The sequence below is a fragment of the Hemiscyllium ocellatum genome, chromosome 3 (genome assembly GCF_020745735.1).
Source record: "Hemiscyllium ocellatum isolate sHemOce1 chromosome 3, sHemOce1.pat.X.cur, whole genome shotgun sequence".
Classification (NCBI taxonomy): Eukaryota; Metazoa; Chordata; class Chondrichthyes; order Orectolobiformes; family Hemiscylliidae; genus Hemiscyllium; species Hemiscyllium ocellatum.
The window spans coordinates 8,477,746-8,503,817 of NC_083403.1; the positions used below are offsets into that span (position 1 = coordinate 8,477,746).

At 43.1% G+C, this 26,072-nt stretch overlaps 1 protein-coding gene across 1 annotated transcript in view; it reads left to right on the plus strand.

Moving 5' to 3' along the window:
- The window catches only part of LOC132834281 (dynein axonemal heavy chain 8-like), a 1,170,382-nt gene that overhangs the window by 1,000,616 nt on the left and 143,694 nt on the right, over positions 1-26,072 (plus strand). Inside the window, exons 71-72 of the mRNA XM_060853001.1 lie at positions 3,436-3,563; positions 25,127-25,298. Coding sequence (XP_060708984.1) covers positions 3,436-3,563; positions 25,127-25,298 — 300 coding nt within the window. The remainder of the gene's footprint in view (positions 1-3,435; positions 3,564-25,126; positions 25,299-26,072) is intronic.

The following is a 26,072-nucleotide window of genomic DNA, read 5'->3' on the forward strand; positions in this document are numbered from 1 at the left end:
CATCTAAAGCCCTGTCTGATCCTTGCCTCCTCAACCTTAAGTAAGCTTCCTTCTTCCTCTTGATTAGATGTTCCAAATCCCCTGTTACCCAAGGTTTTTTCACCCTACCATCTCCTCCTTGCCTCAATGGGACCAACCTGTCCAGCATTATCAGCAGGTGTTTCCTAAACACATTTCTGTTGTGCATTTCCCTGAGGACATCTGTTCCCAATTTAGGCACCCCAGTTTCTGCCTAATAGCATTGTAATCCCCTTCCCAATTAAATACTTTTCCATATTGTCTGCTCCTCTCCCTCTTCATGAGTATTGTAAAGATCATCGAGTTGTGATCACTATCACCCAAAATACTCTCCCACTGAGAGATCTGACACCTGGCATGGTTCATTGCTTAGCACCAATATGGCTTACCCTTTAGTCGGCCTATCTACATATTCCGTCAGAAACCCTTCCTGGGCGCACCTGATGAACTAAGGAGGTTCCAATCAATATTAGGAAAGTTAAAGTCACCCATGACCACAACCCTGTTATTTCTGCAAATTTCCAAAATCTGCCTCCCAATCCTCTGTGTCCCTGTTGTTATTGAGGGACGTGTAGAAAACTCCCAATAAAGTGACTGCTCCTTTCCGGTTTCTGACTCCCACCCATACTGACTCTTTATATAAAGCCTCTTCGATGATTTCCCTTTCTGCAGCTGTGATACTATTCCTGATTAGCCATGCCATTCCTCCATCTCTTTTGGATTGGACTAACAACTGGCAAAAATTATTCATGCCATACAAATGCCAGGCAAGTATCATCTCCAATCTAACCACCGTCCCAAGTCATTCAATGGTGTTACCATCACTGAATTTCCTTCTATCAACATCTTACAGTTTTCAATTGACCAGAAACTCAACTGAACTTGCTATATAAATATAGTGGCTACAATACTAGGTCAGAAGCTGAGATCACTATGTTGAATAGCACACTTCCTGGCCCTCCAAAGCTTGTCCACCACTGTTAGATCTCATATTTACCTATGAGAATCTGAGTTGCAGTGTGGTTTCAGGTAAACTTCATTGCAATTTACTGGTTCATTTCTTCAGAGCAACAAGATACGCAATGTTTCAGAATGTCTTAACTTATACAGTTTAAATTTAATGCATACATGCCCCCCTTTGTTTACTATTGGTCAGTAGCACTGAGTCAGCCCTTTGTAATTGGCTGGCTTGTATACCATCTTACACAGTTTGAAGCTTCCTTCAGCAATTTCAGTGTATTTCCAATTAAGCTCTTCATTTCACTGAACAACAAAGAGATGGACAGGTAACATTTGCCAGCTGCCAAAAATATTTCATCTCGCACTCATCAGGACAATTCACAAGAATGCCAATTCAATGGGGGATAAACAACATGTATACTGCACAAGAAAGGTGTTTTGATTGATTGGCAAGTGGACTGTGATTGGTTGCCATAGAAAATGCACCTATTCACACTGCTTGACAGTAGACTGCCTGCTGTTAGTCAGGGATTTGCACTGATTGGAAAACAAAATGTAAATGATATGACAAATATAACTAGATATGTATATGACAAGTATAGAACAATTGTTAATTATTGGGGGAAAAGTAATCGGGTGTAGTAATATCCTTTAGGAAGGAAATCTGTTCTTACCTGGTCTTACCTACATGTGACTCCAGACCCACAACAATGTGGTTGACTCTTGATTGCCCTCTGGGTAATTCAGAATGATGAATAAATGGCCTCTTAACCAGTCACGTCCAAATCTGAATGAACGATACGGCAAATAGTTGCAAATGAAATTCAATGTGGAGAAGTATGAGGTGACACATTTTGATGGAAAGAACATGGAGGAATAGTATAAAATAAAGGATTCTATTTTAAAGGGGTATAGAATCAAAAACCTGGGTGAATATGTGCATAGTGAGAGGTGAGGAGAATGGTTAACAAAACATGCCTTACGGATAAGCTTTGTTTATATACAGTGGCAGAGATTACAAGAGAGAAATTATTTTGAACCTCTTTAAGACCCTAGTTAGGCCTTAACTGAATTATTATGCCAGGTCTAGACACCATAATTTTAGAAAGACAGGAGCAGAATATAGAGATTGTAGAAGAGGTTTCCAAGAATGATTCCAGAGCTGAGGAACTGATAGCAGTTGGAAATGCTTTTCTTTGCACAGGGGAAGGCTAAGAAGATATTTGACATGTTTTCATAATCAGTAGTCTGGACAGAGTACATAGGGATAAATTATTTCCACTTGCATTAGGTTTGAAATCAAAAAGAATATGTTTCAAGAAATTTACAAAAGAACCAAATGGTTCAGGAATGGAATGCTCTGTGTGGGTGAGAGATGTTTAATCAAACCAGTTAAGTGATTATTAAAAGTGCAGGGTTCCAGGAAATAGACAGAGAAATGGACCTAAGTCATACTGCTCATTCAGTAAGTTGGCATGATGTGATGGGCTGAATGGTTAATTTCTGGACAATAGCAATTCTGAATATAAATGTAAAAATATTATTACAGCTGTAAGAGGCATTGGTGAGACCACATTTAAAGTACTGTGCACAGTTTTGACCTCCTTCCTTGAGAAAGAATGCACTCATAGAAGTTCAGCGAAGCTTAATTCAAATGATTCCTGGAAAATCAGGCTGATCTTATAAGGGAAAATTACAGATGGATGAAACATTTGGAGTTTGGAAGAATAAAAGATGAACTTATTGGCATGTAAGACATGACAGAGGGAATGAATCTGCATCATGGGAGAGGCTAGAGAACACAAATTAAAAACAAAAGGTTATGTTAAACTCAGAGATGAGAGCAAGTGTTTCTCTCTCAAGGATCATGAATCCGTGGAATTCTCTTCCCCAGAGACTTTGGAGGTGGGGTTGGAGGAGGGTGGAGGTTATTGTATATTTTTAAGCCTTGGTTATCTAGATTATTTAATAATAAAATAATCAAAATTTATAGGGGTGAAGAGAGAGACACACAGAGTTGAGGCTCTAATCTGATCGGCCATGATCTTCTCAAATGGAGGAGCAAGTTTGTGGGGCCAAATGGCCTCCTCTTGTTCTTAGTGAGTCCAATTGTCTATTTCTAAAAATAGACATGAATTGGCAAGCAATTCCAAAGATTAGGACCCAGGTAATTGGACATACTGTCGAGATGCACCAAAAAGGTAGCATTAGGGAAGGACAAAGGTCTTGAAGAGTTGTCTGCCCGGTAAAGATCACAGAGCTGGGAGAGGTTTCATCACTAAAGCCAAAACAGAAATATAGAACTTTAAATACTCCAAAGGTTTTCAAAGATTTGTGTGATGAGGGTTTTGGTGCAAGATTAGGAAACTTCCCCAGAAATTCTAGATGGGCATGTGGAGATGAAACCCAGACAACTGAGTAGCCATGACTAAACTGAATCTGCTTTTTATTGTCTAGGACCTATTGGAAGATGCAGAAACATGTAGAAGAAAGATGGAAGCAGCATCAGCACTCATTGATGGTCTGAGTGGGGAGAAAATCAGATGGACAGAGCAATGCAAGGAGTTTAAAGCACAAATCAACAGGCAAGAGATGGTCACTAGCTGTCAGTAATATTGAAGATTGCAGACCCCTGATTTAAAGCCTGCCCAAAAGGGGCAAATCAATTGCAATAGAATACTTCATTTTGAATTCCTGGCACACACACCTACTATAACCAATCTATAAAACCATATTCTTCCAGAATAGTGAGACATCTGGGATTTCATATATAATGTCAAATCAGGATTCTATCATATAGTGGAAATACAGCACTCATGTGAAGTGAAAATCACCATTGTCCCAGACGTCGCACTCTCACTGGAGAAGATGGCAGGTTTAACCTGACAGTCACCATGACTCAGGTGAGGTTGAGAAAGCAGGGCCATCATGTGATTTCTGCTGATTTGGGGAAGTAAACCCACACTGTGGGCGTGAAATCTTAGATCTGGTTCTGTGTAATGAGACAGGTAAAATTAATTATCTTGTAGTTAAGAATCCTCTCAGAAAGAGTGATCACAGTACGATTGAATTTTGGATACAAATGGAGGATGAAATTGTATCTTCTAAAACCAGGGTGTTCTGCTTAAACAAGGGAGACTATAATGGGATGGGGAAGGAGTTGGCTAAATTAGATTGGGAACACAAGTAAAATGGTGGAACAGTGGTGGACCTTCAAGAGATTTTTTCATAGAGATCAAGGAAAGTATATTCCGATCAAAAACAAGGACAGCCAGGGTAGGAAGAGCCAGCCTTGGATAACCAATGAACTAAAGGAAGGCATATAATTAAAAGCACAGACTTACAAAGTAGCCACTAGTAGTGGGAAACAGAAAGTTTGGGAAAACCGCAAAGCAAGCATTAAGGAAAGGAAAGAAAGATTATGAATGCAAACTAGCACAGAATATAAAAACAGGTCAGAAAGGTTTTTATAAAAGGGATGGTAGATCTATTGTGGGATGAGAAAGCGGAATTAATATCGGGCAATGCTGAAACAGCCGAAGCCTTGAATAACTATTTTGTGTCAGTCTTCACAATCGAAGATGTGCCTAACATGCCACAGAATGATGTTACAGATACGATGGGAGGTGAGGACCTCAATTCAATTGTTATTACTAAAGGGGTAGTGTTCAGAAAACTTGATGATCTAAAGGCAGGTAAGTCCCCAGGTCCTGATGGAATGCAATCCAGATGCTGGAAGAAATGGTAGAAGTTGTAGTAGATGTGTTAGTGGTAATTTACCAAAATTCACTGGTCTCCAGGCAGGTCCTAGTGGACTGGAAGACAGCTGTTGTTTAAAAAAAGGGTGTAGGCAAAAGGCAGGTAACTACAGACCAGTGACATCTGTAGTCGGGAAAATGCTGGAGACTATCATTAAAGAAGAAATAGCAAGATATCTGGATGGAAAGGGCTCCGTCAAACAGATGCAGCATGGATTCATGAAGTCAAGGTTGTGTTTGACAAACTTACTGGAGTTCTATGAGGATGTAACAAGTGAGGTAGATGGAGGGGAACAGATGGATGTTGTATTCTTGGACTTCCAGAGAGTGTTCGATAAGCTGCCTCATAAAAGACTCATCTATAAGATAAGAATGCAGAGATGTCTGGGGAATGTATTAGCATAAATGGAGGATGGGTTAACCAATAGGAAGCAGAGAGTTGGGATAAATGGATATTTCTCTGGTTGGTTATCAGTAGTGAGCAGGGTACCACAGAGGTCGGTGTTGGGCCCGCAACTGTTCATGATATATATCAATGATTTGGAAGAGGGGACCGAGTGTATCATATCCAAGTTTGCTGTTGACACTAAATTGAGTGGAAAGACAAACTGTGCTGAGGATGTGGAGGGTCTGCAGAGAGATGTAGATAGGTTAAGTGGTGGGTAAGGGTTTAGTAGATGGCGTACAATGTTGTTAAATGTGAGGTGATCCACTTTGGAAGTAAAAATAGTAGGTCAGAGTGTTATTTAAATGGTGCAAGATTGCAGCATATATACTGCATGCTCATATATAAACCACTAAAAGTTGATTTGCAAGTGCAACAGATAAATAGGAAGCCATTCATTGACAGAGAGATTGCATTTAGAACAGAGAGTTTCTGCTGCAATTGTACAAGGGGTCATGAGGCCACATCTGGAGTATTGTGCGCAGTTCCAATTTCCTTACTTGAGGAAGGTATCACAAACGTAGTCCTTTCTTTTTCTAAATTTGTGCAACTGAAAGGTTTAGAAAAGATTTACAAAGATGTTGCCAGGGTTGGAGGATTTGACCTGTAGGGAGAGGCTTAACAGGCTGGGGCAGTTTTCCCTGGAGCGTCGGAGGCTGAGGGGTGACCTTATAGAGGTTTACAAAATTATAAGGAGCATGGATAGGGTAAATAGGCAAAGTCTTTTCCTTTGGGTGGGGGAGTCCAGAACTAGAGAGCATAGGTTTAGGGTGAGAGGGGAAGGATATAAAAGAGACCTACAGGGATATCTGGTCAGCATGGACCGAAGGGTCTGTTTCCATGCTGTACATCTCTATGACTCCAAAGGGCAGCAGAAATGAAGCAGTTTGAGTTCCGATTAAAAACAGAAGAGAGGCAAAAAGAGAGAGGAGAGAAAAAAAAGCAGAGAGTGTTTGAACTTCAAAAACTGACATTTGAAAAGGAAAGTCAGCTTAAAAGGCTGGAGATAAAGGCTGAGGGTAGGCTCAGTCAGGAAGTAGTGCGAATTCATGTGAAAGAGCAGAGAGTTAAAACAGCAAGGTGAGCAGCTGAAGTCGCTGATGATTATGAGCTAGTCTTTAAACACGGTTTGGCATCCAGAATCAGTTTCAGTCCATGAGGGATAGAAATTGGGATAAAGAGAAATCCTCACATGGAAAGGGAAAGGTAGATCTCAGTGAAGATCATAAGGCGAGCTTACCACAGGGTAAAAAAGAAACCCTTGAGGGGGACAAAGAAGTTAAAAGGCTCTGGTACTTTCATTGTAATTAAGTGGGCCACAGAAAATCACAGTGTTGGTGGGCTCGGAGAAAGCCACATGAAGGAAAAGTAGACAAGCCTGGGAGTTTGTTGGACCACTAACAAAAAACACAAGGGAAGTTAGACAACTGCCTGCAAATGTACAAGATGATCAGAGGCTGGTTAAGGAGGAAGTGCCAGATCTGCTTAAAAAATATAGATGCAAGGGTAAAGTTTATTCACATAGGCCAGGATTAAAAGCATTAAGGGACACAGGAACCTCTCAGTCTGTAATGCTGAGGGACGAGGAGATATGCACTCCTGAGGGAATATTTCCAGAAAAGTGCTGGTAAAACAAATTCACGGTGAGACAAAAAGTGCTCAGTTATGTAAAGTGAGGCGAGACAGTCAAGAGCAGAGTGGAGAATTTGTGGTCGGAGTGCTGTTCAAACTGTCAGCTCCAGGATTACAATTTGTCCTTGCAAATGATATAGTTGATTCATAGGTAGGCATGCTGGCTACTCTAGTTGAAAAGCCAGTGGAGGTGCAGGCAACTGAAGACATGGAGAGTGTTTATCCAGGAATTTCCCTGATTGTGTGATCACAAGATCACAGAGGCACATGTTGAAGCAGGAGGCATCAAAAGGCACAGATAAGGAAGCTGACATAGTGTTACTTTGATCAGATAAATGGAACAGAGAAGGAGCAAATAGGTAAACATGCCAGTATTTTTAGCTCTGCTAAGCTGATTGAATTACATCTGGAAGATGATGAGTTAAAACAGCTCTAGAAAAAGCATTTACAGAAGAAGAAAGTAAATGCATTCCTGTGTGTTATTACTTAACAATTGATGTCCTAATGAGGAAATGGAGACCATCACACATTCAAGCAGATGAGAAATGGGCAGAGATTCATTAAATTGTTTTGCCATTAGGGTGTATAAAGGAGGTGCTGCGGGTCGTGCATGAGCTACCACTTGGAGGTCATTTAGGGGTGAGGAAAACACTGGCTAAAATACAAAGACATTTTTACTAAACTGGAATACACAAAGACATTGTTGAATTTTGCCAGATGTGTCATAAATGTCAGTTAATCGGAAAACCCTAGGCAGTAATAAAGCATGCACCTTTAATTCCTATTCCAGCATTTGAGGAACCTTTCACAAGAGTCTTGATTGATTGCATAGATCTCCTATCTCAAACAAAAACTGGGAATAAATATTTATTAACATATACTCCATCCCCACCCCCATTATGCAACATCACCTCTAAAAAGGTTGTTGAAAAATTACTTATATTGTTTTATTAGATACGGATCAAACTTCACATCCAAACTATTTGAGGAGGTCATGGATAACTTGGGAATAAAGCAATTCAAATCTACTGCATACCATCCGGAATCGCAGGGTGTGCTAGAGAGATGGCATCAAACGCTGAAGGCCATGTTGAAGGCCTATGGTCTGGATTATCCAGAGGATTGGAATAAGGGAGTTCTGTTTGTACTTTTTGTGATCAGGGATGCACCAAATGAATTGACCAAATTCATTCCATTTGAATTAATTTTGAGCATGAAGTAAGAGGACCATTGAAATTGACTAAGGAGAAATGAATAAGTTAGAATTCAGAGACCATCCACTTGGACAATGTGTCAAATTTTACAGAGTTAATGAGATAGTATTTAAAAGAATCACAGTATACAATGAAACAAGAACAACATAAGAAATCACAAATTTACAATTTTTCAATTGGGGATAAGGTACTTCCAGTGATAGGTGAGCCTTTAATAGCATGGTTTAGTGGACCTCATCAAATTGAGAAGAAATTGAGTGAGGTGAACTGCTTGATGAGGACTCCAGACAGGAAGAAATCTCACGGAGTGTGTCATGTGAATATGCTCAAAAGGTATTTAGATAGGGAAGGAAAGCAAGAGGAGAAGGTGTTAACGATTACAACACAGAAGGACAAAGTTCAGAGGATTCTGAATTGGATATTCCTCAAATCAAATTAGACAATGAGGAAGTTGTCGCAAATTGGGATAAATTATTGAGTCACCTTCCACAAGAAAAGCAAAATGACCTGAAAGAGTTATTACTATCACATGAGGAGATATTCTGAAATAAACTGGGAATTATTGTGCATGATATAGATAGAAAAGATGCTGTTCCAATTAAGCAACATCCTTATAGGCATAACCCTCTAAAGTTGGCACAGGTTCAGAAGGGGATAGAGCACATGCTCCAAGATGGCATAATCAAAATGAGTATCAGTTACTGGAGCTCACCCACAGTCATGGTGCCAAAGCTAAATGGTACTCAATGATTATTGTGGACTATTGCAAAGTCAAGTCGTTTACAAAGACTAATGCATATCCCATTCCACGATTGGAGGACTGTGTCGAAAATTTGGAGCAAGCAACTTACCTTTCAAAATTGGACTTGCTCAGAGGCTACTGACAAGTGCCTCTGTCAGAGAGAGCACAGGCAATTTCGGCTTTCATAAGCCAAATGGTGCTATATCAGTTCAAAGTCATGCCATTTGGTATGAAAAACGCTCCAGCCACATTTCAGAGACTGGCTAATACGGTCATTGCCTGATTCCTCAACTGTGTGGTGTATATTGATGAACTGGCGATTTTAGTCACTCAAGGAAGGAACATTTACAGCATTTATCGGACTTGGTAAATTTGCCAAAGTCCAAGTCACCTTCCTGGGCCATGTTATTAGACACGGACAAATGTCCCCACAGGGTGTGAAATTGAAAGTAATTGGGGAGTTTTCCACACTGTCGACAAAGAAAGCAATACTACAGTTCCTGGGGTTGAGTGGATTTTACCAAAAGTTTGTAAAGAACTTTAGCAGTGTGGCTACTGCACTCACCGAATTGTTAAAAAAGGACAAGAGGTTTCAGCATTTGACAGTCTAAAGACTGTGTTAACCATTGCTCCAGTATTAGCCATACTGGATTACATGACGCCTTTCAAGGTGGCTATCGATGCCAGTGATGTGGGTATTGGTACAGTGCACATGCAGGAGGATGACAAGGGGATAGAAAAACCCATTGGGTAATTTTCCAGGAAGTTTTACGTTCATCAACAGAAATATTCAACAGTGAGAAAGAGACTTTAAGCTTGGTATTGGCATTATAACATTAGTGCATCTGAGACAATCATATATACTGGACAGAACCCATTGACATTTGTAGAAAATTTCAGGACAAAAATGCCAGATTGTTTAGATGGAGCTTGTTGTTGCAGCCATTCAATTTGACAATTGTGCATGTGGCAGGTTGTGAAAAAGTGATTGCTGATGCGTTATCGAGCCTCGAATGAGATACGGAGATATTCAGTGGCGAGTGTGCCGTGGTCTGAATTTGCACGTGGTTATGCATGTTTGCATGTTTATTGTTGGTATGGTGTATATGTGTAGGTAAAAGTGAGGACTGCAGTTTAGATGAGAGTGGTGCTAGAAAAGCACAGCAGGTCAGGCAGCATCCGAGGAGCAGGGAAATCAACACTTTGGGAAAAAGCCCTTCATCAGGAATGGAGGCTGGGAATCTCCAAGGTGGAGAGATAAGTGAGGGGGAGGTGGGGCTGGGGAGAAGGTAGCAAAGAGTACAATAGGTGAATGAGGGTGGGGATGGAGGTGATAGGTCAGAGAGGAGGGTAGGGGAAGGTAGCAAAGAGTACAATAGGTGAATGGGGTGGGGATGTAGGTGATAAGTCAGAGGGGTGGGTGGGGTAAGGTAGCAAACAGTACAATAGGTGAATAGGGGTGGGGATGGAGATGATAGGCCAGAGGGGAGGGTGGAGTGGAGAGGTAGGAAGGGAAATTGCCAGGTAGGACAGATCATGAGGACAGTGCTGAGCTGGAGTAAGGTGGGGGGAGGGGAAATGAAGAAACTGGTGAAGTCCACATTGATGCCCTGGGGTTGAAGTGCGAGTCTGTTTCAGTACATGGTTGAAGAGCTTCAGGGCAGAGGAGATGACCTGGGGGTTGCAGTGGGAAAGAGACTCACTAAGATTCTTGTGGAGAGGAGGAGAACTTCTTCAAGGCAGGCATCCTTGCAAGAGGATTTGCAGTTAATCCTCTTCACTGCATATAAGTGTGTTTAAACTGCAAACTGGGTTTTGAAAGGTTAAAAATGAAGCCATCTTTTGGTATTGACTTTGTTTAAGAGAAGAGGTGTCACAAAGCTAGTCCTTTTTTTCTGAAATCTGTTCCTTGTCTCAAGGAGACTCTGTCCTTGATTTTGTTTCAGAAGGACAATAAACTGGGCTGGACTCCAATCAGTCAGGTATGGTAGAGCGATGAAAAGGATTTTGAGAGGCCTTTTGTTTCTATGTAAACAGATGAGACTTCAGGCCAAAGTGGTCATAGAGTCATAGAGATGTATAGCAGGAAACAGACCTTTCGGTCCAAATCGTCTATGCCGACCAGATACACAACCCATTCTAGTCTCTCTCACCCTAAGTCTATGCCCTCTAGTTCTGGACTCCCCCACCCCATTGAAGAGATTTTGCCTATTTATCCTATCCATGCCCCTCATGATTTTATAAACCTCTATAAGGTCACCCCTCTGTCTCTGACATTCCAGGGAAAACATCCCCATCCTATTCAATCTCTCCCTATTGCTCAAATCCTCCAAGCCTGGCAACATCCTTGTAAATCTTTTCTGAACCCTTTCAAGTTTCACAATATCCTTTCGATAGAAAGGAGACCAGAATTGCACGCAATATTCCAAACGTCGCCTAACCAACATCCTGTACAGAGCAACATGACCTCCCAACTCCTGTACTCAATACTCTGACCAATAAAGGAAAGCATATCTTATCTAACTGCGACTCTATTTTCAAGGAGATGTGAATCTGCACTCCAAAATTTCTTTGTTCAACAACACTCCTTAGGACCTTACTATTAAGTGTATAAGTCCTGCTAAGATTTGCTTTCCCAAAATGCAGCATGTCACATTCAGCTAAATTAAACTCCACATACCACTTCTCAGCCCATTAGTCCAGCTGATCGAGATCCTGTTGTAATCTGAGGTAACCTTCGTCGCTGTCTACAACACCTCCAATTTTGGTGTCATCTGCAAACTTACTAACTATACCTCCTATGTTCATATCCAAATCATTTATATAAATAATGAAAAACAGTGGACCCAGCACCGATCCTTGTAGCACCCCATTGGTCACAGGCCTCCAGTCTGAAAAAATAACCCTCCACCACCATGTACCTTTGAGCCAGTTCTGTATCCAAATGGCTAGTTCTCTCTGTATCCCATGAGATTTAACATTTACTGAATGTCTTACTGAAGTCCATATAGATCACGTCCACTGCTCTGCCGCCATCAATCCTCTTTGTTACTTCTTCAAAAAACTCAATCAAGTTTGTGAGATATGATTTCCCACACACAAAGTCGTGTTGACTATCCCTAACTAGTCCTTGCCTTTCCAAATACATGTACATCCTGTCACTCAGGATTCCCTCCAACAACTTGCCCACCACTTACATCAAGCTCACTGTTCTATAGTTCCCTGGTTGTCCTTACCACCCTTCTTAAAGAGTGGCACCACGTTAGCCAACCTCCAATCTTCCAACCAAAGGAGAAAATGCTAGAAAATCTCAGCAGGTCTGGCAGCATTTGTAAGGAGAGAAAAGAGCTGCATTTCATGTCTAACTGACGCTTTGTCAAAGCTAAAAAAAGGGAAAAATAGGGAGGTATTTATACATGGTCAGTGTGTACATGGTCTTCCTGTCTGCAAAGAACAAGCCCCTGTGTATTAATATATGTAACTTCCAGTACAAGTAAGTGCACCACACCACCAGCCTGTCTGACCACTCTTGAATTCATTGCCTGCATAATTGTTCACACACTCATGGTTATTTAGAAAATGTTGCCCAATCAGAGAATCGCATCAAATGTTGACCACTATTTTTAAAGTTTAGGCTGGTTAGATGTAGTCAGTTTAATTATACATTGTTATACATTATATTATATCATTATATATTATTGTACTTATTGCTGTTTGATACAATCCCCCAGTCTTTGGAAGGTATGTGCTCCATTTCTGAAATCCCAGTACCACATTACACATTAACGTGTAGGGCAGAATGTATTTTACCCTTGATAACAGCATCTTCCCAATAGTCAGAGGGAAATTGAGGAACAATATGTGGAGAGATCTCAGATATTTGTAAGAATAATAAGGTTGTAATAATCGGTGATTTTCATTTTCCAAACATTGACTCAGACTACTATAGTGTTAAAGATTTGGATGGTGAAGAATTTGACAAATGAGTTCATGAAAATTTTCTTTATCAATATGCAAATGTTTGTACTAAAGACGGAGCAAAACTTGACCTTCTCTTGGGTAATAAGACAGGGAAAGTGACTGAAATGATAGTAGGGGAGCACTTTGTGTCTAATAATCATAATTACATTTGTTTTAAAATAGATATGGAAAAGGTTAAGCCTTCCATAAAAAATAATGTTTTGGATGGGGTAAGGCAACGTTTAATGGTTTGAAACAAGAACTTTCAAAAGTTATATGAGTAGACGCTTCACAGGTAAAGGGATGTCTGAGGAGTGAGAGGCTTTCAAAAGTGTAATAACAAAAGTTCACAATTATTATGTTCCTGTTAGAGTGAAAGGTATTGCCGGTAGGATTACAGAACAATGGATGAATAAAGATATTGAGGTTAGAGCCAAGAATTAAAAAAGAACTGTATATGAGATATGAACAACTGGCTTCAAATCTCTTGATCAATATAGAGTGTTGAGACATTCTGAAGTGTGAGATCAGGAAGGCAAAGAGAGGATATGAGATAAAAAATGTAAGAACTGTGGACACTGTAAATCAGAAACAAAAACAGAAATTTCTGGAAAAACTCAGCAAGTCTGGAAACAATTGTGGAGAGAAATCAGAGCTAATGTTTTGGTTCGAGTAACCCTTCTCCAGGTGTTTTGAGTTCACTTTTGTTTGTCATTTATATGAATTATTGAGATGAGAACATATTAAGCATGGTTAGTAAGTTTGTGGATGACATCAGGATTAGTTCAGTGGATAGTAAAGAAGGTTAGGAGAAAGTGAGGACTGCAGGTGCTGGAGATCAGAGCTGAAAAATGCGTTGCTGGAAAAGCGCAGCAGGTCAGGCAGCATCCAAGGAGCAGGTGAATCGACGTTTCGGGCATAAGCCCTTCTTCAGGCTAAGATAAAAGGTAGGGAGGAGGGACTTGGGGGAGGGGCGTTGGGAATGCCATAGGTAGAAGGAGGTTAAGGTGATGATGATAGGCCGGAGAGGGGGTGGGGTCAGGAAGAAGATTGCAGGTCAAGAAGGCGATGCTGAGTCTGAGGGTTGGGACTGAGATAAGGTGGGGGGAGGGGAAATGAGGAAGCTGGAGAAATCTGCGTTCATCCCTTGTGGTTGGAGGGTTCCTAGGCGGAAGATGAGGCGCTCTTCTTCCAGGTGTCGTGTGGCCAGGGTCTGGCAATGGAGGAGGCCAAGGGCCTGCATGTCCTTGACGGAGTGGGAGGGGGAGTTAAAGTGTTCAGCCACGGGGCGGTTGGGTTGGTTGGTGCGGGTGTCCCAGACGTGTTCTCTGAAATGTTCCGCAAGTAGGGGGCCTGTGACCCAATGTAGAGGAGGCCACATCGGGTGCAGTGGATGCAGTAAATGATGTGTGTGGAGGTGCAGGTGAACTTGTGATGGATATGGAAGGATCCCTTGGGGCCTTGGAGGGAAGTGAGGGGGGAGGTGTGGGCGCAAGTTTTGGATTTCTTGTGGTTGCAGGGGAAGGTGCCGGGAGTGGAGGTTGGGTTTGTGGGATGTGTGGACCTGACGAGGGAGTCGCAGACGGAGTGGTCTTTCCAGAACGCTGATAGGGGAGGGGAGGGAAATATATCCTTGGTGGTGAGGTCTGTTTGGAGGTGGCAGAAATGACGTAGGATGATTCGATGTATCTGGAGGTTGGTGGGGTGGTAGGTGAGGACCAGTGGGGTTCTGTCCTGGTGGCAATTTGAGGGGCGGGGTTCAAGGGCGGAGGAGCGGGAAGTGGAGGAGATGCGGTGGAGAGCATCATCAACCACGTCTGAGGGGAAATTGCGGTCTTTGACAAAGGAGGCCATCTGGGCTGTGCGGTGTTGGAATTAGTCCTCCTGGGAGCAGGTGCGGCGAAGGCGAAGGAATTGGGAATATGGGATGGCGTTTTTACAGGGGGCAGGGTGGGAGTAGGTAATCTAGGTAGCTGTGGGAGTCGGTCGGTTTGTAGTAAATGTCCGTGTTGAGTCGGTCGTCCGAGATAGAAATGGAGAGGTCTAGGAAGGGGAGGGAGGAGTCTGAGACAGTCCAGGTAAATTTGAGGTCAGGGTGGAAGGTGTTAGTAAAGTGGATGGACTGTTCAACCTCCTCGTGGGAGCATGAGGTAGCGCCGATACAGTCATCGATGTAGCGGAGGAAAAGGTGGAGGGTGGTGCCAGTGTAGCTGCAGAAGATGGACTGTTCCACATATCCGCTGAAGAGACAGGCATAGCTGGGGCCCATGCGGGTGCCCATGGCTACTCCTTTGGTTTAGAGGAAGTGGGAGAATTGGAAAGAGAAGTTGGAACTCTCCAACCTCAAGGGATGGATGCAGATTTCTCCAACTTCCTCATTTCCCCTCCCCCCACCTTATCTCAGTCCCAACCCTCGGACACAGCACCGCCTTCTTGACCTGCAATCATCTTCCTGACCTCTCCGCCCCCACCCCCTCTCCGGCCTATCACCCTTACCTTAACCTTCTTCCACCTATGGCATTCGCAACGCCCCTCCCCCAAGTCTCTCCTCCCTACCTTTTATCTTAGCCTGCTTGGCACACTTTCCTCATTCCTGAAGAAGAGCTTATGCCCGAAACGTCGATTCACCTGCTCCTTGGATGCTGCCTGACCTGCTGCGCATTTCCAGCAACACTGTTTTCAGTAAAGAAGGTTATCAAAGATTCCAAAAAGGTCTTGATCAATTGGATCAATGAGTTGTGGAGTGGCAGATGGAGTTGAATTTGGATAAATGTAAGGTATTGCATTTTGGTAAAACAGACAAGGGCAGGACCTATATAATTAATGGCATGTCCCTGAAGAGTGTTGTTAAACAGAGAGAGCTAGGGGTTCAGGTACATAATTCTTTGAAGCTTACACCTCATACAGGTGGTTAAGAAGGTGTTTAGCATATGTACTTTCATTGCTCAGACTCTTGAGTGTAGGAGTTGGGACATTGTGTTAAGGTTTTACAGGAAGCTGGGGAGGTCCATTATGCCGTAATTTGGAGGTGCCAGTGTTGGACTAGGTGTACAACAATGAAAATCCCCCAACACCAGGTTTTTGTCTCACAGGTTCATTTGGAAGCACTAGCTTTCAGAGGGCTGCTCCTTCATCAGGTGGTAAGGAGCAGTGCTCAGAAACCTAGTGCTTCCAAATAAACCTGTTGGACCATAATCTGGCGTTGTGTGATTTTAACTCTCTTATGAGGTTCTGTGTCCAGTTATGGACACCCTATTATAGGAAGGATATTATTGGACATGTTGGAGAGGGTTCAGCAGAGATTTACCAGGATGTTGCCAGGAATGGGTGGTTTGAGTTATAAGAAGGGGCTGGATAGGCTGGGACATTTTTCATTGGAACGCACAAGCTTGAGAGCTGACCTTATAGAGGTTTATAAAATAATGAGGAGTATATAAGATATAATATATAAGATGAATGGCTGGTGTATTTTCCATAGTGTGGGGCAATATTTTTTAAGGTGAGATGAGAAAGATTTTAAAAAGGCATGGGCATTTTTGTTTACACAGAGAGCGGTTCATGTGTGGAATAAACATTCAGATGAAGTGATGGATGCACAAACAGTTACAACATTTAAAATGGATGGATATGGGTCAAACACAGGTAGTTGGGATTAGTTTAGTTTGGGATTATGTTTGAGTTGGACTGGTTGAATCAAAGGGTCTGTTTCTGTGCTTTTTAGCCAGATTCTGTGAAACTATAAAAGACAATTGCATACATCACAATACGTGACATTCTGATATAAAGGTACCTGCCTTACCTTCAGTCATCCTTTCTGTGCAATAGAATCAGTGTGACATCTCCAATCAGTCAGATAAATGTTTGTAATCTCATTAACATTAGTAAGCACAGAAACCAGACTATATCTCTGATGGTCTGGCCAGGTAAACAGTAATCATTGAAAGAAAAATAAGACACCTGTTTCAAGAAAAAGATAGATACATTTTGAGATGTTCAGGGCATTGGGAGAAAACAGAGAAATATCATTGAGATAAAGGATCAGTCTTAGAACATAGAAGGATACAGCGCAGTACAGGCCCTTCGGCCCTCGATGTTGCGCCGACCGAATCCTACCTAACCTATACTAGCCCAATAACTTCCAAATGCCTATCCAATGCCCGCTTAAATGACCATAAAGAAGGAGAGTTCACCACTGATACGGGCAGGGCATTCCATGAACTCACAACCCGCTGTGTGAAGAATCTACCCCTAACATCTGTCCTATACCTACCACCCCTTAATTTAAAGCTATGTCCCCTAGTAACACCTGACTCCATTAGCGGTAAAAGGTTCTTAGTATCTACCCTATCTAAACCCCTAATCATCTTATACACTTCTATCAGATCTCCCCTAAACCTTCTCTTCTCCAATGAGAACAGCCCCAAGTGCCTCAGCCTTTCCTCATAAGATTTTCCTACCATTCCAGGCAACATCCTGGTAAACCTCCTCTGCACTCGTTCTAAAGCTTCCACATCCTTCCTATAGTATGGCGACCAAAACTGCACACAATACTCCAGATGAGGCCTCACCAGAGTCTTATACAACTGCAACATGACCTCAGGACTCCGGAACTCAATTCCTCTGCCAATAAAGCCCAGTACACCATATGCCTTCCTCACAGCACTATTTACCTGGGTGGCAACTTTCAGAGATCTGTGTACATAGACACCAAGATCCCTCTGCTCATCCACACTACCAAGTAGCCTACCATTAGCCCAGTAATCCATCATCTTGTTATTCCTACCAAAGTGAACGACTTCGCACTTAGCTACATTGAATTCCATTTGCCACATTTCCGCCCAGCTCTGCAACTTATCTATATCCCGCTGTAACCTACCACTTCCTTCCTCACTATCCACAACTCCACCGACTTTTGTGTCATCCGCAAACTTGCTTACCCAGCTTTCAAGTCCTTCCTCTAGATCATTTATAAAGATAACAAAAAGCAATGGTCCCAAAACAGATCCTTGTGGTACACCGCTAGTAACTGCGCTCCAAGATGAACATAATCCATCAACTACTACCCTCTGTCTCCTTCCAGCCAGCCAATTCCTAATCCAAACCTCTAATGTATCCTCAATGCCATACTTCCGAAGTTTTAGCATTAGCCTACCATGGGGAACCTTATCGAACGCCTTACTAAAATCCATATACACAACATCTACTGCTTTACCCTCATCCACTTCCTTAGTCACCTTCTCAAAGAACTCAATAAGGTTTGTGAGGCACGACCTGCCCTTCACAAAACCATGCTGGCTATCCCTGATCACGTTATTCCTACCCAGATGTTCATAAATCTTATCCCTTACCATTCTCTCTAAGACTTTGCCCACCACTGAAGTCAGACTCACTGGCCTATAGTTACCAGGGCTATCCCTACTCCCTTTCTTGAACAATGGGACCACATTCGCTATCCTCCAGTCCTCTGGTACTATTCCCGTTGCTGGTCAAAAGGACCACTCCCTTCGTGACTCCCTTGTCAGATCCACACCCCCCACCAACCCAACCTCCACCCCCGGCACCTTCCCCTGCAACCGCAGGAAATGTAAAACTTGCGCCCACACCTCCACACTCACGTCCCTCCAAGGCCCCAAGGGATCCTTCCATATCCGCCACAAGTTCACCTGTACCTCCACACACATCATCTATTGCATCCGCTGCACCCGATGTGGCCTCCTCTATATTGGTGAGACAGGCCGCTTACTTGCGGAACGCTTCAGAGAACACCTCTGGGCCGCCCGAACCAACCAACCCAATCACCCCGTGGCTCAACACTTTAACTCCCCCTCCCACTCCACCGAGGACATGCAGGTCCTTGGACTCCTCCACCGGCAGAACACAACTACACGACGGCTGGAGGAGGAGCGCCTCATCTTCCGCCTGGGAACCCTCCAACCACAAGGTATGAATTCAGATTTCTCCAGCTTCCTCATTTCCCCTCCCCCCACCTTGTCTCAGTCGGTTCCCTCAACTCAGCACCGCCCTCCTAACCTGCAATCCTCTTCCTGACCTCTCCGCCCCCACCCCACTCCGGCCTATCACCCTCACCTTGACCTCCTTCCACCTATCCCACCTCCATCGCCCCTCCCCCTAGTCCCTCCTCCCTACCTTTTATCTCAGCCGGCTTGGCTCTCTCTCTCTTATTCCTGATGAAGGGCTTATGCTCGAAACGTCGAATTCTCTATTCCTGAGATGCTGCCTAACCTGCTGTGCTTTGACCAGCAACACATTTGCAGCTGTGATCTCCAGCATCTGCAGACCTCATTTTTTACTATTCCCGTTGACAATGACGACATAAAGATCCAGGCCAATGGCTCTGCTATCTCCTCCCTAGCTTCCCATAGGATCCTGGGGTAAATGCCATCAGGCCCAGGAGACTTATCTATATTCATCCTTTCCAATATTCCCAAAACCTCTTCCCTGCATATTTCCAGGGCATCCATTCTAATTATTTGTGATTCCATATTCACATCAGCAACAGTGTCCTGTTCCTGAGTGAATACTGATGAAAAGTACTGATTTAATGTCTCTCCAATCTCCTCCGCCTCCACACACAACTTCCCACTACTATCCTTGACTGGACCGATACCTACCCTAGTCATCCTTTTATTCTTGACATACCTATAGAAAGCCTTTGGGTTTTCCCTAATCCTACCAGCTAAAGACTTTTCATGTCCCCTTCTCACTTCTCTTAGCTCCCTCTTTAGCTCCTTCCTGGCTACCTTATAACTCTCAATCGCCCCAACTGAACCTTCACGCCTCATCTTTACATATGCCGCCTTCTTCCCTTTCACAAGGGACTCCAATTCCTTACTAAACCACGGCTGCCTCACAAGGCCCTTTACACCATGCCTGACTGGTACATACCTATCGAGGACACGCAGTAGCTGCTCCTTGAACAATCCCCACATCTCATTAGTGTTCTTCTCTTGAAGCCTGTTTTTCCAATCCACACATCCTAAGTCATGCCTCACTGCATCATAATTTCCCTGCCCCCAGCTATAGCTCTTGCCCTGCGGCGCACGATTATCCCTCTCCATCACTAAAGTAAAAGTCACCGAGTTGTGGTCACTGTCCCCGAAGTGCTCACCTACCTCCAAGTCTAACACCTGGCCTGGTTCATTACCTAGAACCAAATCCAATATAGCCTCCCCTCTTGTTGGCCTGTCGACATATTGTGTCAGGAAACCCTCCTGCACACATTGTACAAACACCGACCCATCTAATGAACTCGAGCTATAGCTCTCCCAGTCAATATCTGGGAAGTTAAAGTCCCCCATAACAACCACCCTGCTACCTTCACTCTTTTCCTGAATCATCCTCGCAATATTATCCTCTACTTCTCTAGGACTATTAGGAGGCCTGTAGAAAACACCTAACAGGGTGACCTCACCTTTCCTATTTCTAACCTCAGCCCAAACTACCTCAGATGGCAAGTCCTCTTCCATCGTCCATTCCACTGCTGTGATACTGTCTTTGACAAGTAATGCCACGCCTCCCCCTTTTTTACCCCCATGTCTGATCCTACTAAAACATTTGAACCCTGGAACGTGCAACAGCCATTCATGTCCCTGTTCTACCCACGTCTCTGTAATGGCCACAACATCGAAGTCCCAGGTACCAACCCACGCTGCAAGTTCACCTACCTTATTCCTTATACTTCTGGCATTGAAGTATACACACTTCAATCCACCTTTCTGGTTACAGGCACTCTCCTTAGAGATCGCTGCATTATTCCTAACCTCCCTACACTCAAGGTCCTGTACCCTAAAGCTACAGTCCTGGTTCCCATGCCCCCCGCGGAGTTAGTTTAAACCCTCCCAAAGAGCACTAGCAAACCTCCCCCCAAGGATACTGGTGCCCCTCAGGTTCAGGTGTAGCCCATCCTTTTTATAGAGGTCCCACCTTCCCCAGAAAGGACCCCAGTTGTCCAGAAACCGGAATCCCTCCCTCCTGCACCATCCCTGTAGCCACGCATTTAACTGCTCTCTCTCCCTATTCCTCGACTCTCTATCACGTGGCACGGGTAACAAACCAGAGACTACAACTCTGTTTGTTCTAACTCGGAGCTTCCAACCTAGCTCCCTGAAAGCCTGTCTGACATCCTCACCCTTCTTCCTACCTATATCGTTGGTGCCAACGTGGACCACGATCTGGGGCTGCTCCCCCTCCCCCTTAAGGACCCGGAAAACACGATCAGCGACATCACGTACCCTTGCACCTGGGAGGCAACATACCAAACGTGAGTCCCTGTCGCCCCCACAAAACCGTCTGTCTGTACCCCTCACTATCGAGTCCCCAAGAACAATTGCTCTACCTTTCTCCACCCTACCCTTCTGAGCAACGGGGCCAGGCTCCGTGCCAGAGGCCTGAACCTCGTTGCTTGCCCCTGGTAAGTCATCCCCCCCACAAGTATCCAAAACGGTATACTTGTTCTTGAGGGGAATGACCGCAGGGGGTCCCTGCACTGGCTTCCTCCTCCCACTCCCCCTCACTGTCACCCATCTATCTTGAACTTTCGGAGTAACTACTTGCCTAAAGCTCCGATCTATGACCTCCTCTGCCTCCCGAATGATCCGCAGTTCATCCAACTCCAGCTCCAGTTCCCTAACACGGGTTTGGAGGAGCTGGAGCTGGGTGCACTTCTTGCAAGTGTACTCAGCAGGGACGCTAATGGCTTCCCTCACCTCATACATGTTGCAAGAGGAACATTGCCCTCTCTGCACTGCCATCCCTCTAAAAGTAAGCTTTCCTTAAAAAAAAACAACAAAAACCAACTAAATCTAAAGAAACAAACAAGGAAAATGCAGCACTTACCCGCTAGTCACAATTGGTCTTATTATTAGGTTAGAGGAGGTGGAAGGGTGGGAGGCACTACTCGTGTAGTGCCTCGGGTGACTCGCCTGCGCGTTTAAATAAGGGGAGAAAAAAAACCTTACCCAGGTAACCTAGCGCCTTGTTCATATCAAATATTGGAGCAGGCTGACAGGGCCAAATGGCCTCCTCCTACTCCTTGTTTCTATGTTTTTATAACAAGAACTAAAGTCTCTGTGGCCTATGTTATGTAGGCTAAAAAAATAGAAAACCCTAAAGCATGTCTCATGCAGCTGGTGGGCTGCACCTTCATGACTCAAAGATCCTAGTGCCATGTTTAAGTGTCATTTTGGCATCCTATCCTTCATTGCAAATCAGGAACACAATAAGAGCTTTCTTGTCTCCTCTAGAGATGGCTTCACCCTGTCAAAATGTTGTACCTCACTTCACTGAGGCCTCATGAGGTAATCTACTCCAGGCCGTCTTGGCCAGAAAGAAGCTCTTCTTCTTAACTGATGGGTGAACAATGTCTTCCCATTAGACCTCAACCGAGGTCAAACAGGAGATCAGAATTGCAGACAGGAATTAGAGAAGTGGCACCTAATGCAGAAGAAGGTGAATGATCTGCACAGTTCACATCTGATCATTACACCAAATCCAGAATTGCCTGTTCTCTCGGGGCTGTACCATAAGTTGCTCCAAAGAAACATCTCATAAATATTCTTCAAATTCCTTTCCTTGAGATCTATCACCAAACTGATTTTCCCAGTCCTTCTAAGTATGGGAGCACCATGTGACTATTGTAATGAAGCGTTTCTGCCTTCATGCCTTTCTGTCTCCTGATTTATTTTTTCCCTACATCCTGACTACTACAAGGAAGCCTGTATACAATTCTCATCAGACTATTTTCTCCTATGCAGTTCCTCAACTCTACCCACACAGATTCTACGACTATTGACTTTATATCATTTTTTACTATTGATTTAGTTTAATTTCTTACAAACAAGGCAATCCCACTCCCTCTTCCATCTGTAAGTCCTTTCGAGAGGATGTATATCTTTGGATATGTATTCCCCAATCCTGATCCCCTCGCAGCCACACCTCTGTGAAATCCATGACATCATACCTACCAATTTTAATCTACACTACAAGGTCCATTTACCTAGTTTCATATGCTGTGTGTATTTAAGTACAATATGCTCAGTCCTCCATTGACTGCCCCCCCTTCTCATAGTTGTTTTCTTGCCTGCGTTGCCTTAAGTTAGATTCCTGACCCTTTCCATACCGTCTGTCCTACTCCTTATTCTGAAAACTTCAATAAACTCTGGTGAACCCTCCCCACCTTTAACTCCTTTTCATTCAACTGAATCCACCCCCACATTATTCAGTATAAAGCCCTATCCACAGCCCTAGTTATGTGATTAGGCAGACTTTGATTCTAGCTTTATTTAGGTGAAGCCTGTCCTATGGGAACAGCTCCCTTTCTCCCCAGTATTGGTTCCAGTGTCGCTCAAATTCTTTTCTAGCCCATTTCTCCCACATCAGTCTTTGAACCATGAGATATTGTACAATATATCTTTAATATTGTTGACCCTGTGCCAATTAGCCCTGCGCCAATTGGCTCAGGTAGTAATCTGGAGATCATTACTTTTTTGTTTCTGCTTTTTTCATTTAGTCCCTAGCTGCTCAGATTCCTCCAGCAGAGCTTCTTTCCCCTAACTACCTGTATTGTTGGTAGCTACATGGACTATAACCACAGGATCTTTTCCCTTCCGCTCCAAGTTCCTCTGCAGCTGAGAAAAGATATCCTGAACCTGGGCACCAGGCAGGCAACACAGCCTTTGGGGACTCTCGATCCTGGTCACAGAGAGCAGTGGTTATTCCCTGGAGTATGCTATCCGCAATTACAAATTCATTTCTCTTTTCTTCCCTCTCTTGAATGGCTCCCTGTACCACAGTGCTTTGGTCAGTTTGCTCATCCTCCTCACAGCCCCTGCTCTCGTCCCCACAGAGAGCAAGAATCTCAAATCTGTTAGTCAAGCTCAAGGACTGAGGCTCCTTCAGCACAACCTCCTGGATCCTCCTCCATGTCTCGCTCATACTTACACCCTCCTGCCCCTGACAACTGACTGACTCCAACTAGTTAATCTAAGGGTGACCACTTGCTGAAGCACAGCATTCAGGTACCTTTCTCCATCCCTCATGTGTCAAAGTGTTTGAAAGTTGGATTGTAGCTCATCAGCTCTGAGCCAGAGTTCCTCAAGCAACCAACACTTGCTGCCAATGTAGTCACGATGAACCTCAATGGGGCTCACCAGCACCCACATTGTACAGTTATAACACATCGCCTGGCCCTGCAGCTCTCCATTATTTACTTAATTCTTAATGTTTTTTTTAAATCCAACTGGTCTATTAGTTTATAACCTGTAAATATTTCCCTTATTTATCTTCAATCTGAAAGTAACCTGTAATTTACTGTCAAATTAGTAGCTATTATAAACCAATGAACTTATAGTTTATGTGATGTCACTCTTTTGTCATTGACCCCTAACCTGAGCTTCAATTTATCTAATTAAAAAAACACTTTCAAGCTATGAGACAAAAAAGTAAGCAAAAAGCACCTATTCTCCCTTGCACTGAATTCCCATGACACCTCCATACTCTGTGAACTATGTACTGATTTGAGCTATGTCTCCCACTGGATGGGATTTCATCTTCCTAACCATGCACAGCTTACTGCTTAGGGATGGTGATGGCACTATCTGGGATATTGTTTGTAATTCCGAGATAGTACCCCTGTGATATTAGTAAGGAGGACTTTGCAGGGTCTACAGCCTTCTTTTCTCATTTGTTGTTTCCAGTATTTATGTTAATGCCAAGCGGTCCCATCCACTTCCATTCTTTGTTTCGAGTTTGGGTCAATTGATGTAATCGAGTAGTCCAATTCAGAGTCCAGTCAAGAGTCAACCATATTGCTGTGGATCTACCATCACACATAGGCCAGACCAACTGAGGATGGCAGATTTCCTTGCCTTAGGAACATTAATTAATCAGATGGGTTATTCTGACAATCTCAGTGGATTCATGGTTATCATTAGGTTCTTAATTCAAGATTAGTTTTTAATTCATTTGCCACGACAAGATTTAAACTCATATCCCCAGACGTTAGCTGAGTTTCTTGATTAATATTTTCCTGATAATACCAGTGGGCCATCTCCCTCTTTAATTATTGCAGAGCAAACTATGCACAATAATAAAGACAGGCCCAGACCAGTGGAGGTCCTTATGAATTTCTGGATCTCACTGTCCTTTGAAGCCAACATGGTCTAACTGGAGGTATTTGTTCCCTTTCCGGTTTTGACTTGGTGTCCATCAGCTTTGACTTCATGTCTTTGTTTTAATAATCTTTACATTTTGTGTGTCTAAACAATTGAAAAAACATTCCTGCTATTATCTTTTCCATTTCCTACTTTATATCAATGTACTTGTTTTACTTTACACTGACATGCTTTACGCTGATTTCTTTGCATCTCTTGTATTCTAGGTTGGTGGGAGATGTGCTATTGGCTACTGGTTTTCTTTCGTATAGTGGTCCCTTCAATCAAACATTCAGAGATATATTACTGAAAGTAATCTGGGAAGCAGAGCTCCAGAAGAAGAGGATTCCATATACGGATAGTTTAAACATTATAGCCTTCTTGGTGGACCAGGCTATGGTGAGATTGGCTCAGAGTTACGTGATATTAAGTGTTTATTACACTCAGTCTTAATGACAGATCACAACCTTTGCACACCTCAACGACATACCCTCTCAATTGATAATTTTCTGCCTTGGTTTGGTGTTTATTTATAGCTGTTATTGCACTGTCATCATATGCTTCATTTGTAACTGTCTGAAGGAATGCTTTTTTCAACGATGAGGCAATCTGTCTATCAACTAAAGTGTTTGATTATTTTTACAGCCACACAGAACTATGTAATTATTAGAAGTGGGATATAAAATGTAACAAATACTTTTGTTTCCTATGATTTTAATGGAATTATTAATGTCTTCTTGGAATCACTTGAACTTACTTCATCACATTCTCAGGCACTGAATTCTAAATCCTAATTGTTCGTAACATTCAAAAGCGTTTCCTCATTTCACCATTGTTTCCTTTGTCAGTTACCTTAGAAATGTCCTCTTTTGTAGTTGATTTTTTTTTTCATTTATTGACAGTTGGCTGGGTAGTTAAAGTTCCTCAATATTATCACCTGTTAATGTTGGCACCTTTCTGAAATTTTCCTGCAGGTTTGTTTCCTCACATCTTCCCACAAGTTAATGTTTTACAGACTTCCGAGGAAACTAATTACACCCCTTTTTTTCTTTAGGTCAAACTAGATTGATCTGTGCTCAACTCTCTGCGCCATGTTCTTTTCCCAGCACTGTAATTTACTGCTTAAGCAATACTACCCTTCCTCCTTTCCTTCCTTTCTATCATTCCAAACAG